We start from the raw sequence: 19437 nt of genomic DNA, 5'->3' as shown, positions 1-19437 counted from the left end.
CCTCTTATCAAATTTACATTATGTACTGAAAATAATAATGGCCATGACTTTGGATAATAATCATTCCAAGTATTATACATTTTTAATCGAACATTTGAAGTTGGAATATCATTTTTACCATTTCCTTTTGGACCATTTAACATAAAATTAAATACTTTTAGAAAGGAAAGAAAAGCCGTATGTTATAGTGTACTTCTTTTAACCCTTAATGCCAATGATATGATGAGGCTTACTGATTCCTGATATAAATAATCCAAAAAGGATAGGAAGATCTTTTTGGAGTGACTTTAAACAAAAGTTAAAATTAAGGGTAGGTCATACATTTAAGCTGAATCCCAGTAGCATTCGATCCAACTGCATTCACAGTAGAACTTGAGATGCAGCTCAAAGTTGCGACCCATCTCTGTTACCACCTCTTGGATTTTTATCATGTTATTAGCAAAGTTAGGCTAGATAGAGCCAAGGCGAAGAAGACACAGTAGTAGTTATTTTCTGACTTGTCTTTGTTGCAATCCATTTTTCACATTTTGGATAGGCCATTGGGATTAAGCTATTTCTACATGCCATGCTCCTTTAAAATCCTTTGAACATTAATAGACTCTGTCTATTCTCTAATTGCCTCCTTCCTTTTTATTGTGTCCGTTTTATATATGAGTCTTATATAATGTTTGAGAAATTGACGTACTATCCATAAAAAAATCCCCCTCATTCATCTTTTGGAAATGAAGCCTTTTATTTTCTAAACCTACCTCTGGCTTCAGCACTATAAAATTAGCATCCAAAGCAATTTAGACATCTTTATAATTAATGTTTAATATATTTCTTTTTGAGATAAAAGTAAAACAGGTATTTTCATGGTAGTCTTAATAAGCAGAAATGTTGCACAAAAAACGGTGTTAAACAGATGTACTAGAGATGATGTGGACTTGCAGCAGCTTCCTATCAAATTGCTACAAGTTCATACCCTCTCTATTATATCAAACGTTGGCTGTAATGCATCAGATTACTGAACCGGGTTAGTAGTGGGTTAGTAGCTCGGGCTAAAAGAGGGTTACAGGTTCGGGATAGAAGCGGGTTACATGTATGGGTTAGAAGAAGGTTACGGGTTCGGCCTAGAAGCGGGTTACGGGTCCGATTTAGAAGAAGGTTGCGGGTTCAGGCTAGAAACGGGCCACGGGTGCAGGCTATAAGAGGATTAGTAGTTCGGGCTATAAGCGGGCTATGTGTCCGAGGTACAAGTGGTTTACTGGCTCAGGCTAGACACAAGTTTTAATGAACCAGAATATTTTGTTTCAATTTTTTTTTGTTAAAATTGATTTATACCACGGTTCATTACCACGGTTCATTACCACAGTTCATTACCATAGGGGTAGTCAAAAGGATTTCTTGTATTGTTTTAATTTATGAAAACAATAGTATTGGATGAAAAGTGTTTTATTGACTAGGAGAAATTCTACGTCCAAGAAAATGAGGCAAGTTTAAACCCTATTTACTATATGAGAAACGATGTATCCATTTTATTTTTCTTGCAAGTCCTGGATAAGGTTACAATATTGCAATATTGCAATATAGTATATAGGAACAAAGCTTTTATTCTGTAGGTCAAAATGGTTATATTTTGTAGATAGAAAGAAAGGAACAAGTAGTTTAACCTGTCATGGTTCAAAAATGTTAAGCAAAAAATATCTTCTAATTTTATTTTATTTATTTTTACAAAAACAAACAAACAAACTCTGAGTTCGATATAGTGATATTTGTAAAATTATATTTACCACTAACAGTGTATTGGAAGATAGTGATAATCTTAGCAGAGAACAGATGAAGAAAAAGAAATTATATATAGTCCTAAATCAAACGCTAACTGTAGATATAGATATGTAGATATATAAAAAGAGATGACCCGTAAAAGGAGAAGAAAGATAGGTATGCAAGGATTCATAATTCACTTAGGAAAAGAAACCAGTCCTAAAGAAGTGTTGGCATGATGAGTAAGCTATTACAAAGGTTATTCTTATATTACAAAACCTACTTATTCTTTGTCATGAATGTTTTTGTCAATAGTTGCAGTGTCTTTGTGACATGCAGTTTCATGTACTCCAAATCCAGCAGTTGCACATTGTCTTGTTGCTATAATTAATTATAATACATCAAGCAAGCAGTTAGAATACATGTTTACAATTATACTTACACCTACAGCCAAAGGCCTATAGGCACAACAACAGCCACAGCCACAGTTACAGTAACACTTACTCTCTCCAACAGGTCGTCTAATTTCAAATCGATCTCCAAAACCGGTCTTTCTCTTCCCTTGTAATGAAGAGAGATGATAAAAGTTCCCGGGAGTGGCGACAATACTGACAAGAATATGTTGCATCGTCGATGCTCGGCCACCTCTGTCTCCGCAATCACACCTTCACGCTCTAGCTGTTGATGGGAAAACTTGAATGGCCCCTGAAGATGCTGGGATTTTACGGTTTTCTTGGCAGTCTTTCCTGTTGTTAGGGCCACGCCCAAGCCAACCTGCTTTTCTGCCAATGCGGGTTCGTGTCCATGGTGCACAGCCTCCTTGGTGTTACCAATACTGAGCATTCGAACATTCTGGAGGTAGGCACGGTAACTCTCCAGTTGAATTTTGAGATAATTGTTGTGGTCCAGAATAGTTTTGTACACACCCTCTAGACTGCCCATCTCTTCAACAACCTTGTCTTTAAGATCGCCTAGATGAGCCAGCTCTTGGGTGATCTCTTCTACAAGGAGTTTGTAACCATCCTGCCGATGGATGACGCCCATTCGTTCCAACTCATCCAGCATCTCGGTCACCTTGAGTCCTTTGCGAGTAAGGAGTGGATCTTTTGCAGTGTTTGCGGTTTCTAGTATCTGCGCGAGTTGGAGAGGAGGTCTGGATAGATAAGGAAGAGAACGAATGATCTGAACAAAGATGGCTTTGGTTTCCATGTATGTAATGTCACTCTGAGTGATGTTGTTTTCTGACATTAGAGCCATGGTCAAGTCTACGTATCAAAAAATATTATGACAAAATGTTAAAATGTTTATTACATGATACCACACTACACATTACACAATTTAAAACAAAATAGTGTATATATATATATTAGACTTGCCTTGGATTGGTATTTCCCATCGGCTAAACAGAGGCAACTCAATGGGTTTGTTGTGTTGTCGTGCTACTTGTGGAAGAGCTGTTCCCAGTTCACTCACCAAGACTCTGAGGTGATCTGTTGGTTTGGGCGCGAGGATATCGATGTGCTGCTGCAAGAGGGCAAGGGTATTGTAGATTTCATTAGGCGTGATATTGATGATGATGTCTTTTTTAGAAAGGGTCATGTACTGATCCATTTCCAGACTCTCATAAAAGTCTCCCACTTCACACAAATCATTGAGGAACTTGTTGATCCGCTGCTTATTCTTTTCAATAAACGAGTTGGTCGGAATCATGTAACTTTCTTTGGCATACGCTGGCTTGTTTGCTAGATTCTGGAGAAGTTTGGCTACAAGTGTGAGTACGGCTCGTGGGTGGTTCTTTGGTAGATTATCGACGAGCATGTACGCCTGAGGGGTGACGATTGCTGGGTTGATGAACCTTAAAAAGAAGAAGCCTCCGATCAGAGAAGCAATTGCAGAGTCTGAGGCGTCCGGATATTTTCGTCGGGTCAAGGAACGGATCTGTTTACATATCCAGCGGATACCATACGGAACCTTGTCAAGCGATCCTAAGATGGTGTCCAGAAAAGACTCGGCAGTTTCCATTAACAATGCAAGTCTGGGCTTGATGGTGGCTTTGACTTGAGGATGGGCTGCAGCTCCCTCTGCTGATATCCCTCGCTCGAGACCTTGGTCTTCTTCCCGGCCCTCTTCGGCCGCCAATATCAATTCTTCGTAAACCTACGCATATATGTATATATATATATAAATTGCAAAACGTAGGAAAGCAAGGGTAATTTTTTTCTGTCAATTTTTCAAGGTTCTTTTTCTTTTTTTGTACATGTAAAATTTCATTTTATTTTCGGCATATATTATATATAAATATTATATTATATATTGCATTGTATTGTATTATATTGAAATTAAATGTAATGTAATTAAATGAAATGAAATTAAATAAAACCGAAATGAAATGAAATGAAATGAAACTTAATATAATATAATGTATTATGATGTATTGTATTTTACTGTGTTGTGTTTTGTATTATTCTTATTTTTACTACTATTGTTACTGCTACTGCTACTGTTATTCTTATTATTAATATTACTATTAACATTACTTATTGTTTTACCTTAAGTGGGTTGATCTGTAGGTTCAAATCGACTTGTTCGATCAGGCGGTTGATTCTGTCAGACAAAACAAGTTTTAGATACGACTGACCAGGTCCACGACGCGTGTACGTAGTCATCATTCTCGAAACAGGTGTATTGGCCCGTAGGAGAGAAGCAAATTCTGATGTTGTCTCGAATTGTGCAGCCAATACATTCTATTTACCAAGCGAAAAAAAGAAAGGGTAATAGCAATTTCAGTATGATTAATTATATTAGGGACTTGATCAGATACAACTTTCATTTAATTGACAGGGATGCATCTTTATGTTCACACATATACATTTAGATCTATACATGTATATAAATATTACCTGAAACATGGTTAATAAAAGATGCTCCTCTCTACTCTCATACTGGTTCCCGTAAAGTGTAAACATGACAGTTTGAAGAAGAGTATCAATCTCAGATAATCTGACTAGTCGACAGAGAGTAGCCATGTGGCGAGGTTCACATTGAAGCAGAAAAAAGAGACTTCCGTATTGTTGCATTTTTCGATCGTCTGGATAATGACCTTCGGTGTCGTCGTCATGGTACTCAAGATGAGAAACAACTTCGGTTTGCTATCCGGGAGTAGAATATTGAGAGATTCGGTTCAATTCGATTTTGATTTGATTTGATTTGATTTGATTTGATTTGATTTGATTTGATTTGATTTGATTTTGGTTTAATTTGGTTTGGTTTGGTTTGGTGTGATTTGATTTGATTGAGGTAGAGATATGTAGATAGATAGGTAAAAGGGAAAGGGAAGGAAAGGGAAGTTGAAGGTGAGAAACAAGGACCGCTCAGCACAAAGGTGGCTTACTTCGTCAAGGGCCATTCTATTTTGAATAAGGAGTGCGATTCGGGAATCAAGGAAACGGACGTCTCTTTCGAGCATGAAATTCTTTTTCGATTGAGCAGATATATTGGATTTAAAATCTCGAAGAGTTCGCTGGGCTATATATATAATACATATAATATACAAAAGAAGAAGAAGAATAAGTAATAATATGAGGAAATCTATATTATATGTATATTATTATGTTTTTACCCAAGGCAAGGTCATCTTCAATTTCAATATCCTGTTCGGCTGCCATTGAATAAAATACTGAAACATCGTAGCGATGAGACTGTCGTCCTCGTCGAATGGCATGAGCGTTGTGATGGTTGTTTGCTGCCGCTGCTGCCATTGCTCGACTAACAATAGTACTGTTGGCGAGATAGTCAGAGGGAATCGTTCGACTATGGCTATCGCTTAAAACATGTGTGTGGCCAGCCATTATTTCGATAGACAAGAAGCAGAAAAAATAATACAAAAGGCAGAAAAGAGAAAAGAAAAGAAGGATAAGAGAAAAGGAAAGGGAGGGGGAGAAATAGATAGATAGAGAGAGAGAGAGAGAGACTATAGAAAAAGAAGAAAAAGGGTGTAAAATAAATAAATAAATAAGAATAAGAATAAGAATAATATCAAAATAAAGTAAGAGAAAAATCCAAGCCTAAAACAAGGTAGCCACGAGCCGCGTGTGATGTATAGTGTGAACAATGGTAGATCTTGATGTCGTACAATACTACAAAAGGAACACGCCTCTTCATTACCCTTTTGATAGCTATTTAAATTTCGGAGATCAAATCCGTCAATAAGGAACGTTTTCACAAGGGGCCTCCTTTCACAATCTGCGTTGAGCTTGTTATTCAAAGGAGAAGGGTAGGGAATGGAGAATTATATATAGACAGTCAGGCAGGTAGGCATGTAGGCAGGCAGCCATGTAAGTAGTTAGGTAACCAAGCAAGGATACAGACAGACAGCCAAGCAGTCAGACATACAGACATAGATAGACTTTTGTAGAGATTTGAGGGGATGTTAGTTTAGAGCCTTTTAAAAGTCTAGTACCAGAGAGTTGTGCGCACAACTGGAAACGCCTTTAGCTCGGTTGTGTTTACAAGACCAGTGCAGCCCGATGTCGTTATCCTGCTGTAGTACAAATAAGGGATCATTGCCAAGGGGACGTAAAGACTAATGACGGTTAGGTTGTACATTGTGTGTTTTATATTTACAAGTTTAAATTTCACTATATAAATAAATAAAATCCTTGTGTTTTTCTGTTGCTGTTGTTGTTGCTGCTGCTGCTGTATCTTTATTTGTATATATATACATTGATCAAAGAAAATCGTTCTCGCATAATATTTCTTCCTTTTTACTATTTCTCAATGTCCTCTTTTTCTTTTTAGGATTAAATTGAGTTTAGTACAGAATCTGTGGACTAATTGATGTTTTGCTTAGTTCAGTAATTCAAAAAGGAAAGAATTCAAAAAAAACAGAATTATAGACTAACAGACATATTGTCCTTTTATTCTTTAGATTGTCTGTTGATTTCATGCTATTGATAACGTTTAAAAAACTCATACTTACATGTGCCTTTAAATTTATATATGATTCTTTTTGGACATGTTCCGATAAAGTTGCTCAGACAATAATCATATAATGTGTACAACCTTTGTGCAACCGTGGGCCATGGAAGTAAAATACAATTGTCAGTGGTTACAATGGTGATGTAGAGTGTTTAATGATCAATATACGATTCTTTCTGTCTTTGGCTTTGGGTTTGGGTTTGGGTTCGTATAGTGTATCTTGTATATTTCGTAATTTGTGGGTGAATGAATAAAGTCATATTAGTAAAATAATAGTAACGCAGAATCTTTCTATTCCTATTCATATTCATATTCATATTCCTACTCTTTATCTGATCTTATTTTGGCTTTTCTTTTGAATTATCTCTCATTTTTAGAATGGGTTGATTTCTTAATGGAATATAAATTTTGTAAGTTATGATTATTATATAAAAAAAAACATATATTGTTTCTATTGTCATTATCACCTCATCTCACCAGATTTGGTTAAATAAATTAAATACATTCGAATAGATTGATTTAATGGAGATTTCTTGTTTGAATACATATATTATAAAATATAAAATATAAAATAAAAACTCTGCTCTTTAAGAGCCAAATTATATTTCACTATTATTATTTACATATGAAAAATGCCAATTGTTATGTACACCAAAATATTCACCAAGAAGTTCATGTTCATTTATTTATATTTAGTTTCAATTTTAATTTTAATTTTAAATGTAACGTAATGTAATGTAATGTGAATTTTCATCAATTTGTAGATTTTAATTATGTGTATAGAATTCATACCTGTACATGAATTTATTATTGGAATTATTACCATTATTACTTTTTTGAAAACATATATATTTATATGAAAATAAAATATATAGGTTGGTCCCATTTAAAGAACCCAGAACCAGTAAATATGAATACCAATATTCTGGGGGATATTTTGTTGTTGTTATTTGTTCAAGCAATTTTAAAAGATAAAATACAATAATATACAACAAAAATCTCTTTTAGGCTATTTCTTTTTAGTGATGATGATTATGATGTTGTTTTTTGCCCTTAATTTTATCCAAGAAAAATAAAATTATGTATGTATGTATAAAGAAAATGGATCATTTTTTTTAGCTATTTTTTCCTTCCTTTTTTTTTATAAAATCTATGAATAGAAGAAATTACCATGCAAAAATAAGATTTTCCTCCTTATACTGTTATTTCTGACCTTTTGTGTGTGCGCATTTCTCTATATATCTTTTTCTTTATGCTTATATGCCAGTCTGTCTTTATGTATGTATACATCTGTATATATATATGCATAGATATGTATATATTTGGTATAAAAGAAAAATTGTCTAATATTTTTTTTTGGTTTGTCTTTTAAAGTGGATTCTAAACAAAACTCAAATAATTCCTTTTGTGAACAAAGTAACGATAGTAATATATACATATGTATAGTAATGGTAATAGTAGCAAAAGTAGTAACAATAGCATATAGACCCTACACAAAACATGAAAAAAAAAAGGTTATTCAATTAGTTCCCTCTTTTTCTTTTATTAGTTAAAATAAGCCAAGTTAGTTGGGTAAAATCAAGTAAGCGAAGTAAGCACAGTAAGCACAGTAAGCTAATTAACGCCACATCTAATGTAACATCATTTATCGCAATTCTCAATTGAACACATATGATAATAAAAGTCAGTAGTTTAATAGTATGTGTTCATTTAATCATTATATAGCTTTCTTTAAAGAAGTACCCTCCTGGATTATTATTAGCAGTATTGTTATCAGTATTCCTTTTTTTTATTCCAAGTTTCATAAATCGAATTCTTTGGATTTTAGTCTCCAAATAAAAAGAAGATGAAGAATAAATGCTAAAATATCTTATTTACGATTTGAGTTCTTCTTCTTTTTGTGCAGCCACATTACTAAAACGCCAAAAGCTTTCATGACAAAACACAAACCAACTTTTGATAGTTAACCCCCCCACCCCACCCTCGTATTTGCCTAATTTACTGCCGAATTCTTTAAAGAAAAAAATAAAATGAAAAGAATAAGGATAAGATCATCTATCTATCTCTATCTATATGTATCTTTTGTTTATTATATTATAAAGATGTACATATTAACACTCATATACATAAAACAAAACATGCATGTATGCCTGTAAAGAAAAAATAAATATATCCTTGGTCATTTTTATTGATATATATATATAATAAACTCTATTGAACAAATGTACTAAAAGCTGATATTACTGATATTACTGTTATTTCTATCTGTAACTATGAGTAATATGCTATATTTTAGACTATAGGAAAGAGAGTTTTATGACATGTGCAAATTTATCGATTATTATTATTATTCAAAAACTAAAGAAGAGAAAAAGTGAAAAGGTTTAATTACCTGCCAACTCCTTACAATTACAAACATTTATCACTAACAGCAACCATCGCTACCATGACTACCGTTACTCTACCCCTATTTGCCTTTTTTTTTTTAAAAAAAAAATCTCTGATATCTAGGCTTAGTAACACAAGTATCCAAAAAGAGAGCTCATTTTTAAACAATAAAACAGATATTTGTTTGGAATAACATAGGTATATGAAGGGTTAAAGAAGAAACTCTTTGTTGTGTATCTGTATGTGAGATAGAGATAGAGAATCTGATCTAAATGAAAAAAACTTTATAAAGATAGATATCTGAAAACAAGGCTTTTAGTAGTATATATGATAAATATCCGAAAAATCCAACGAAACAATACATATTACAATCTTACCTCCTTCCTTCCTTCCTTCTTTATTTCATTTGTGTACTGCACAAAACAGCCGCCACATTTACCTCCTCAAGCCCAAACCACTTATTATTTTGGTTCAATTCTATCAACAGGTATATATATATATATATATATATATATATATATATATGCACATACATACATACATACATACATACACTATTTTCACTAATGTTTCGCTCATAAAAAGAAGAAGAAAACTGCCTTTTTTTTAAAGCGTGTAAAAGTCCAGAAGGTACCCGTAATTCCAAAAAATAAAATAAAAAAAATAAACCCCCCCTCCAAATCTGAGCAAAAAATAATAATATTGTCACAGAACTATTAAAGAGATCCGAGTAAAAAAAATGCTCCGCTGTAAGTGTTTTGAGTTCTTAAGATTTTATGCTTCTTCTTCTTCTACAAAGAAAAAAAAAGATGCTCTTATTTGAGCTCAATTAATATCAATCAATTATGATAAAATCCAAAAAAAAAAACAAACAAAAAAAAACAAAAAAGCAGCAACAACAACAACAACAATAGAAAAACAAAATATGCAAAAAAAATTCTATTGGTCCTGTGCAGATCTTCACTTTTATATATGTGCAAGACATTGGTTAAAATAGTGTATATAGATGGTAAATATTGTAGTTGTTGTGACATATATGTTGTATCTACACCTTTATTTGGAAATACTAGAATTTGCAATGGTGTATTTCTACAATTGGCATAATAACAGTGTCAATTCCAACGAATCCCTTTATTATTTTACAATGATTTTTCTATATTTTATTTTTCATATATATATATATAATGTTAAAAACATTAAAAAGAAAAAGAAAAATAAACTCTCCATTCACACCCCCTCTTTTTTCTCATTTTATATTTTTTATCTTTTTATTTTTTCAATCTAAAAGTAAGTTGTTCTCTTGATGTAGTTCTGGACCTTGGGTGGCTTGCCATAAACAGGCTCTTGAGTGCCTACAATACAAAACAAAAAGGTGATTAGATAAATAAATAAAACAAACTAACACAAAATAAAGCACTACACTACACTACACTATACTGCATAAAGAAAGAGCCACCGCAAAAGATAAATAAGAAAGGGACTTACCCAATACATCTTCATAGATCTTGGAAACACTGGGGTTCCATTCCTGACGGAAGAAAGAAGCACCGCTGACAGAAAGGTTGTGGGTCTCAGCCAATGTCTTGATATCAAAGTTATCTCTGTTGGTGACCTTGATCTCAACCTTCTCCTGACCCTCCTTGGGCTGTTCAAAGGCAACGAGTGTGTAACGGTGATATTTGGTGCCCTTTTGGGGATGGGGAGGAACATAATCCAATACAGAATCTCCAGCATTCACAATGGGTTCTGTGGCAGACAATGGTACGTTTGTTCTACAATACATACACACATTTTGTTTTAGTAACCAACGAATTGAAACCAATTAAAATCAATTAAAACCAATTGAATTGAATGATGTATTTTGTCTTTCTTTTTTTGAAATAAAAAATATTAATTGACTTACATTAACCAGTGGCAGTGCTGTTGGTATGTCTGGTTAGCCACATCAGGTGAATCTGTATTTTTTTTTAAAAAAAAAAAAGCGAGAGAGAGAATGTGTGTAAGTGCGAGTGGATTGATGGTAGAGTTTGGTAATCTTTTATTTTTATTTTTTTAAAAAAAAAAGAAATTATCATCTTACCGGGATCCACGAGCATCAAGGTGTACAACCGTGTGTCAGTGTGGAAGTTGGTGATTTCGATCTCGGGTTTCTTAACAGTCTTTACGATGATAATAGTAATTGTAATAATAAAAGGTTAAATTCCAACTGACTTGTTTTTATATAGATATCATTTTTCTTTACCTGCTCGGGTTGAACAAACACACCAGGCTCAACAACAGATTGCTCATCAGCAAGCTTTATGGAAACCTCAACCTTTGGTGACAAACCAGGAGCCAACACATCAGGAATAACGTTCATTTGGGTGATACGCTCCATCAACTTTGCACGCGGTACTTTCTGGAATTCGCGCTGGCGCATGTAACGATACACAGGGCGTCCCATATCAACTAAACAGACAAAATGTTATGGATGAGTAAAATGTATATATACATTTAGCATTTTTTGGTATAATTTACATTCATATCTATATTAATATCTGGTCTGTATATAACACTGTATGTCTATGTCTCTCTAATTACATCTGCACATGGATATATATATATATATATATATTTATAAGAAAAAAGCCATACCTTTGCCAAGCTTGTAGTCTTTTTGGACTTGAGGATCGTTCAATTCGGATTTGACAAGAAGGTCGTATCGAAGAGCTTCGAGAGCTTGGAGTTGAGCAGGCTGTGCAGGTGAAGTAGCTAAAAAAAAGGGCATATTTGTATTTTCGAATTTGTTAATAAAATTTTCTTTATATATATATATATATATTTGGTTTTGTACATGCGTGTGAGTGTATGGATGTGATTAGTTTATTTACCTTTGCAAACACGAACAAGTTCCTTTTCAACCTGAGAGAGCATTTGGAGACGCTCTTTCTTGTCAGTCTGGATCAACTTGAGAGCTTCTTCGTAAGCAACATGCTGTCTAGGTGTTTCTGTCGAAGCATGGCGACCGGACTTTTCGAAATGAAAATAGAAGGATAATAATAATAATAATAATAATAATGGCAATTGTAGTAATAAAGAACCATAGAAAAATAATAAATGCATTACATTAATACAAATGTGACATTGTAATGTGTCAATAATGTGTCTGTATAAAATGTTTTTTTTTCTCTCTCTTCTTTTCCCCTTCCCCCTTGCTTTTTATTTTATTTTATTTTATTTTATTTTATTTTGTAATGTTCAAAATAAAATAGCAAAATAATAAAATAGTAGATAACCACAGAGGTAAATGGTGTAATGGCCAGTGCTTACTTGGGCTACAGTAGGTCTGAAAGCACAGATACCATTATGTCTGACGACTCTTCTTGTCAAGGAACCAAACATTGTCAGTGGTAGGTAATGAGACAGCTTATTCTTTTTTTTTTTAAAATAAAAAAAAAAGTATGTAGAGGGGGGGGGGGGGCAAGGTGGGACTTGAATTTTTTTTGTTTATGGCCAATAATTGTGACTTGTGGCAAGACTTACAAGCACAGGAACCCCCTTTTTTTTGCTACTCAACTAATATAGGTGGGAGGTTGGTAGGTAAAAGTGACAGGTAAAAAAAAAAATCACACACAGAGATAACTTCATATTTTATCATATTAACGAATAAATGAATATAGCTCTTTTTATATATATATATATATATATCGTTATTATTTCTGTTGGTGTTCATTGTTCACTGTAAAAGCCTTTTAATCTATCCAACTTCTTCTTATTACTATTATTAATTCGATTATCATTTAATGTCAAATAGATCCTCTTTATGGCCAATGAATGATTCATAGATAGATAGATTAAATAGAATTGAAGAGCAATCTTTTTCTTTCTTTCTTTCTTTCTCTCTTTTTTTGGTATTATTTTTTTTGTGTGTACAAATGTATATTGATTTAACATGAATATTTCCATATTTAGCATGTATTAAGCCTACTATACTTTTACACACAGGTACACATCCATATGGCTACATACGCACAAAGAAAGATTGAAATAAGAAAGTGAAGATGAATGCGATATGTAAAAAAAAAAAAAAAGATTAATTGATCAGCACAAATTTGATATATAAATGTACTTGAATATACAAGACAAGATAGCAAATTTCCAATTATAGACTATTGTTTCTTTTTCTTTTTTTTTTTTTTATTATTTTTTACAGAGAAACGAGCGATTAAAGTCGCATAATTTGAAAGTGAAAGTCTCATTTTTCAAACAAAAAAAAATTGAACCTTTTATTTATTTTTTCTATTCCAAAAATACGACTTGTATTCTCTAAATAATTTTTTCTTTCTTCTGTTTATTGGTTGACTACAGTACAAAGCATTGAGCGATTGGGCTTAATATGCCTGAAGCTTGTATTTTCAAATTGTGCGACTTGCAAAAAAGTTTCACTGAACACAAGAAAAAAATAATTTTTTTTTGTCTGAAGAGGGATTTTATTTATTTATTTTTGGTTATTGAAGGGCAATAAAATACCAGGGAATTATTTTACATTCTAATTATATTCCTTTGATATATATTTAAATATTTAAATATCATTTACATTTCTACATCAATTCAACTCAATTCAATTCAAATCAATATATAATGAGATTTGTAACAGATTAATGTTATTTTTATTACTATGAACTAAACAAAAAAAAAAGAAATAAAGAAAATTAAGAAGGAAATATACATACATATATAATTATATATATTGTGTCGTGTGGGTTTGTGAATTGTATGTGTTTTTATAGAGGATAATAGTAATAATAATGAATGTAGTAAGAGAATGAGAAAGGGGAGGAGGAGGGGGTGAAGGAAAGAGACAAAAAAAAAGAGAAGATGAAAAAGGGAGGGCGGTTTTATTTTTTGTGTGAGAGGTTAAAAAGAGGAGGAAATGAGATATAAAGGAAACTAAACGAAACTAAACGAAACTAAATGAAATGAAATGAAATGAAATGAAATAAAATGAAATAAATAAATAAATAAATAAATAAATAAATAAAGAAGAAGGAATGGAAATAAAGGAGTGAGTTTGCTGATAATAACGAAAGAAAATAATAAAGAGAGAGAGAGAGAGAGAGAGAGAGAGAGAGAGAGAGAAATACAAAAAAAAGGTAGATAGATAGATAGGTAAGTTGGTAAGTTGGTGAAGGGGGGTAGAAAGACTGGTAATTGGGAAGGTGTTGATAAAGGATATTGGGTAAAATAATTTGTATGGAAAGATGGAGTATGAAAGATAGTATAGAGGAGATCTAGAGGAAAAAGTGTGTGTATTGGCGACTGTCGACATGAACTTCCATGTCAGTCAATTTGTATTCATTGAGTTCTTGCTTGATTCTCATGGCCAACAAAGGAGTGAGTTTCTGGCAGGTTGCATTGTTATCACAACGACGGTCGTAGTCTGAGGCGGCGAATGTCTCATGGCACTGGATTGTGGGACAGAAGACCAGTCTCCGTCTGGACACGACAGGCGTTTGTTCCGACAGACCGAGAGAGCTGCTTGAGTACGATGCTGGCTTGAGACGGGGAGAGCCATGCATTGTCAGACCATAATGGATTCCCAATTTTGGTCTTTCGACACCATTAGAACTTTCGTCATCGTCCCGGTTCTGGGTTTTTGTAAGAGACGGCAGACGGGGGCGCGAGGACGATGAAGAAGATGAAGGAGTTGGCGAAGGAAGATCGTGGGAGTTGATTCGCTGTGGTGGAGGAAGACGCGACAAAGAGGATCGGGAAGACATGGCCGAGTTTGGGGAGTCGGGCACTGACCCAGTTCTATTGCTATTACTATTACTATTCACTGCCACTGCCACTGCCACTGTTAAAAATTGTTATTAATATTAATATTTATATTATATATATATCTTACCTTTGGCATTTCTCTTTAACTGCTGAGGCTGATCAGTATTGACCCGTAAGCTTGGACGGATCTTTCTATCTTCAGCAGACTCAACCACCATCTGACGCAGATCTCCTGAGGAGTGACGACGGTTGGACGATGCTGCTGTTGTTGGTAGACTGGCCGAGACCGTCTTTGTTGGAATTGCTTGTTTCTGGAAGATCGAGGTTAGCGAGGCAAGTGAACGTCTGCGTAACGAAGGGTTCTTTTCATTATGATGATTTAGAGACTGGTTTTCGGGTACGGAGTCAAGCGATGTTGAGGGTGTAACATGGCCAGACAGGGGAGGTGAGGCGGCAAGGGAACCGAGGTCACTGCTGTTGTGTTTTCCGTTTGAGCGCATGTTGTTCATGCTGAATACTTTGCGCAGACGCTTTGAGAGAGAGGTCTTTGGAGTGACTGCGTCTGACTGGATTGAGACGTGTGATGCAGCCGAGGACAAGGAAGTTAAGGAAGATCGGCGGTGATCTGCTGCTACTGACGAGGACGCAACTGATCCAGCGTATGAGCCAGCGTATGAGCCGGTAACAGAGCCGGCGATAGAGGGCGCGGAGTAACAGGATGGAGGTCCGGAAGTGTAGGATCGGTTGTCCTGCATTACTGTAGATCTAGGGCGCCTGGCAGTGGAGGATGAGGAAGACGGTGAAGACGATTGAGGTTGGGAGAAGTTTTCGTCGCGTCTCATCGACAGGGCCGACGAGGGAGGACGTTCGCGGCGTTGTGTGGGTGTAATTGGAGTCGAGGTCGATTTCTTGACCTGGACAGAGAGGGTTGAGTTGTTGCTCGGGGTGCGAGAGCGACGAGCGGAGGAGGATGAGGTTGATGATGAGGATGTTGCTGCCGATGATAAAGGAGGACGCTGTGACTGTGACTGAGGCTTTGGAATTGGCTTGATCTGTGTCTGTGGGTTTGTTTGATAGACGTTGTGGTATTGGTAAGGTCCGTTTTGTGCGTAGACAGCTTGTTGAATAGACCAATCGGTAATTGCCTGCTGCTGATGCTGATGATGCTGCTGTTGGTGCGCCCAAATATCCTGAGGCTAATTTGAAGAGTTAATAAGAATAACAGAAAATATATATTTGTATTTGTATTTAAGGAGGGGGAGGAGTGGAGGGATTACAAAATAAAAATAAAAATAAAAATATATCACAAGGGACGAAATGATTTATAAATAAACCCATCAGCCGAATACGGCAACCGTGCGCCCTTTCTGTGATCGTTTCTGGAAACCCAGAGATGGGTAACCAAAAAAGAAATAAAGACAGATAAAAAGGATAGAATGGACAAGAAAATTATATATTATTTTTTTTATATATAAAAATCTTTAGCCAAAATAAAGTATATAATATAATAGACTTGATAGAAATCATCATAAAAAGAGAGAAAAAGAGAGAAGGAGGGAGAAAGAGAGAAATGATAATAATGATAATAAGAATAGGAAGAAGCAGTAAAATAGGGAACCAATGGGATAGAGGTAGATATAAATTGTGCCTCCTCCCACCAAAATAAGCAAGAAAAAAAAAGTATATATATATATTTTTTGTTTATTATTATTTTTATTATAGTTTTAACTTGCCTGGTGATGGTTATTCATTTGAATCTTTGTAGTGAGGTAGTTTGAGAGAGCAATATCTTCGTCTTCAGTCTGTGCACAGAGTAAGACAGGGGTTTGCTGGATCATAGCCATGAAGAAGTAGAGGTAGAAGTGGAAGAGGAGTTTTTAGATTAGAATGGTATTAAATAAAAGTTAAAAGATTATGTGTGCAAAGAGGCGTGAATGTATATTATGTATATGTATCTCTCTTTCTCTGTGTGTCTGTGTTTGTTTAAGATAGAATTTATATATATAGAGAGAGAGAGGCTTTTCTTGAGTTCAAATAACTAACAGGTAGGTAAAATGAACAGATAAATAAATATATTGTTTGGTTTGAAAAAGGAGTAAAAAATCAGTTCATTCAACGTCTTCTGTCTTTTGTACGTATGTTTTTTTTTTTTTTAGGTGAGAGAAAGAGAAGAAGAAATACAAAATAATTAAAAATATTAAATAAAAATTAATAGAAGAAAGAAAGAAAGAAAGAAAAAAAAAGACAGAGAGTAAGAGAGAGAGAGAGAAAAGAAAGAAGAATGATAAAGCCCTCTCTCTCTCTCTGTCTTTTTTGGTATTTTTTTTTGGTGTTGTACAAAATTATGAATGTAAAATATATCTATTTGATCGCCTATTCAATACAACAGGGTTTATTTTATTTTATTTTATTTCTTTGTCTTTTTCTCTCTCTGTGAGTGTGTGCACAATTTTGTAGATTAGACAAGCAACAATTGACAGAGACCGATATACATATACATATATAGTTAGCTAGGTAGTTAAATGGATAGATAGATAAATTGATAAATCTTATTATATATTATATAAATGAATGCATTCACATACACACAAATAAATAGATAAATAAATAAAGCAAGTGAAAGAATATATTTATTTATATATATAGAGGGAAGAATAGCCTTCTTAATATTACTACATATCAATTTATTTTTGACTTGTTAAAAGGTCAACTAGACACTACACGTGTATTATCGCCTAAATTCCAAAGGTAGACTTCTTTTTTTTTAAAAAAGAAAGAAAAAGAGTGCTACTATTTTATTCTTTATGTATTTTAATCCGTACTTATTTGTACCTTAAAAACCAAAAAAAAAAAGGCACCATCGAGTGTCATGTTTATTTTATCCAATCTTGGATTTTTGTCTTGTAAAGTGCCCTTTTTGGTCCCTCATTTTCATTAATCCACGTGCCCCACAATTCTACTATTACCATTATATTTATATATTTGTATTATGCTTATTTTGTTTCTAAATAGCTGAATCTAAATATCCAACAAAATCCATTAGTGCGGTTTTTGTAATTCAAATACTGCGGCATTTCATATTTCAAACTCAATAGATCTCACTACATGTCAAAATAACCAAAAAAAAAAAAAAAAAACTCTATTCAATGTTTGTACATGTCTATACTGAGAGGTCAACTCAAGTCATAATTACAAGTAATGGGATTTAAGATAATCTTATTGATCAAAATATAGAGAACATTTAATAATTATGAGCATCTAATCATCTAATAAGATTATTGCAAGGAGTTGTTCACAATTTGTTTCAAATGAGCTTAAATCTTACAAAAAAAAATGATTAAGAGGGGAATTTTGTGAGTGGAATTATTTTAATTATAAGAGAAAGAGATAGAAGAAAAAATAAAGCAAAAAAGTTAGCTGATAAAATACCTTATAAAAGCTAATATAATGCAATTGCGCTAAAAGCCTAAAACTTCAGGAGGAGCAAAAAAAAAATTATAGAAAAAATTATTATATACAGAAATTGATGCTCTTCTTTTATATAAAGACTATTTACTATTAGCAATTAAACAAACAATGCGTACTAATATATATAATATATATAATATATATATATTTCACGCAGCCCATTACAGATAAACTTTTAAACTATCGATTTTTTCATTATTAAAATCGACAAATTGGTTGATCAATGTGTCAGATTAAGCTTTCAAAATAATAATACAATAACACCTAGCGATTCTGATCAATTCTTTATATAATGCTCACCTACAATTACATGCCTTTTCTTTAGTGATAATGTACTTGAGAAATATATAAATATTCAATAGAAACTTATTTCTTTAGTTATTTTGACAAGTAAATAAATTATGCTGACTTTAAAGTACTAAATGCCGCTTTATTGGAATTCTAATTGCCGAATAATTGAAATCAGATTATTATAATTTATGATTTGATTTATTATATATATATACACACACTTGCTGCTTAACTATTATTCTTTTGGATATTTAAAATCCGATATTTGGAGCTTTACAAGCATTGTGTGGGTGCATATAAAAAAAAACAGGCGTGATTTTTTATTTTATTTTATATTATAATGGAAGGCTAAAATAAACCTTTCTTTTCGTCTCTCTCTTTTCCCCTTTATTTTTATTTATTCACTACCAAGCCTAATATTGAACTGAGTACAAAAATGATCTGTTACTTTTGTATATATATATGTGTGTGTGTGTGTATTTTAACTCGGTCGTAATGGCGCACAAAGGCAACACATCTCGCGTCTCACATCTCAGTAGGGTTAAGTCTTTATTTGTTCATTTTCTGCACCAACTTACTCAATCAAATCTTCCTTCCTTCCTTCCTTTCTCTTTTTATATATAAATATTCCAAATAAAAAGTATTCAATTTTCAATGTATAAATGTTTAAATGTGCATATGTATGAATTTCTCTGTAAATGTATTATAAAAAATAAATTAACAAGTATACAATCACGCAATGAGTATAATATAAATAATAATTGAAACGTATAATTCAATTCAATTCACTTCAATTTTACCCATATT

General features: G+C 33.4%; 3 protein-coding genes across 3 annotated transcripts; all 3 read right to left on the bottom strand.

Moving 5' to 3' along the window:
• Positions 1 to 1513: 1513 nt before the first annotated feature.
• On the bottom strand, positions 1514 to 5718 carry PHYBLDRAFT_200804 (hypothetical protein). Its single transcript, XM_018439728.1, has 8 exons — positions 5366 to 5718; positions 5138 to 5271; positions 4647 to 4895; positions 4296 to 4490; positions 3123 to 3903; positions 2251 to 3011; positions 2030 to 2127; positions 1514 to 1965 (listed from the first exon to the last, which is right to left on the bottom strand). Exons 1-8 carry the CDS (start codon positions 5592 to 5594, stop codon positions 1947 to 1949), a joined length of 2466 nt encoding a protein of 821 aa, XP_018284939.1. The 5' UTR covers positions 5595 to 5718; the 3' UTR covers positions 1514 to 1946.
• A 4640-nt stretch (positions 5719 to 10358) lies between these two features.
• PHYBLDRAFT_79740 (hypothetical protein) lies at positions 10359 to 12492 on the bottom strand (the record flags this gene model as incomplete). Its single annotated transcript, XM_018443496.1, has 8 exons — positions 10359 to 10463; positions 10597 to 10883; positions 11015 to 11066; positions 11192 to 11270; positions 11354 to 11559; positions 11746 to 11862; positions 11982 to 12120; positions 12421 to 12492. 8 exons carry the CDS (start codon positions 12490 to 12492, stop codon positions 10393 to 10395), a joined length of 1023 nt encoding a protein of 340 aa, XP_018284917.1. The 3' UTR covers positions 10359 to 10392.
• A 1913-nt stretch (positions 12493 to 14405) lies between these two features.
• PHYBLDRAFT_104067 (hypothetical protein) lies at positions 14406 to 14615 on the bottom strand (the record flags this gene model as incomplete). The annotated part of the gene is made up of 1 exon (XM_018427813.1): positions 14406 to 14615. A coding segment is annotated over one exon (210 nt), but the record flags the coding sequence as incomplete, so codon positions are not given.
• Positions 14616 to 19437: the final 4822 nt, after the last annotated feature.

This window comes from Phycomyces blakesleeanus (assembly GCF_001638985.1).
Source record: "Phycomyces blakesleeanus NRRL 1555(-) unplaced genomic scaffold PHYBLscaffold_33, whole genome shotgun sequence".
NCBI classification, from domain to species: Eukaryota; Fungi; Mucoromycota; class Mucoromycetes; order Mucorales; family Phycomycetaceae; genus Phycomyces; species Phycomyces blakesleeanus.
Note: the sequence above shows the minus strand (reverse complement) of the source record. Positions and strands in the feature narration are given on the sequence as shown.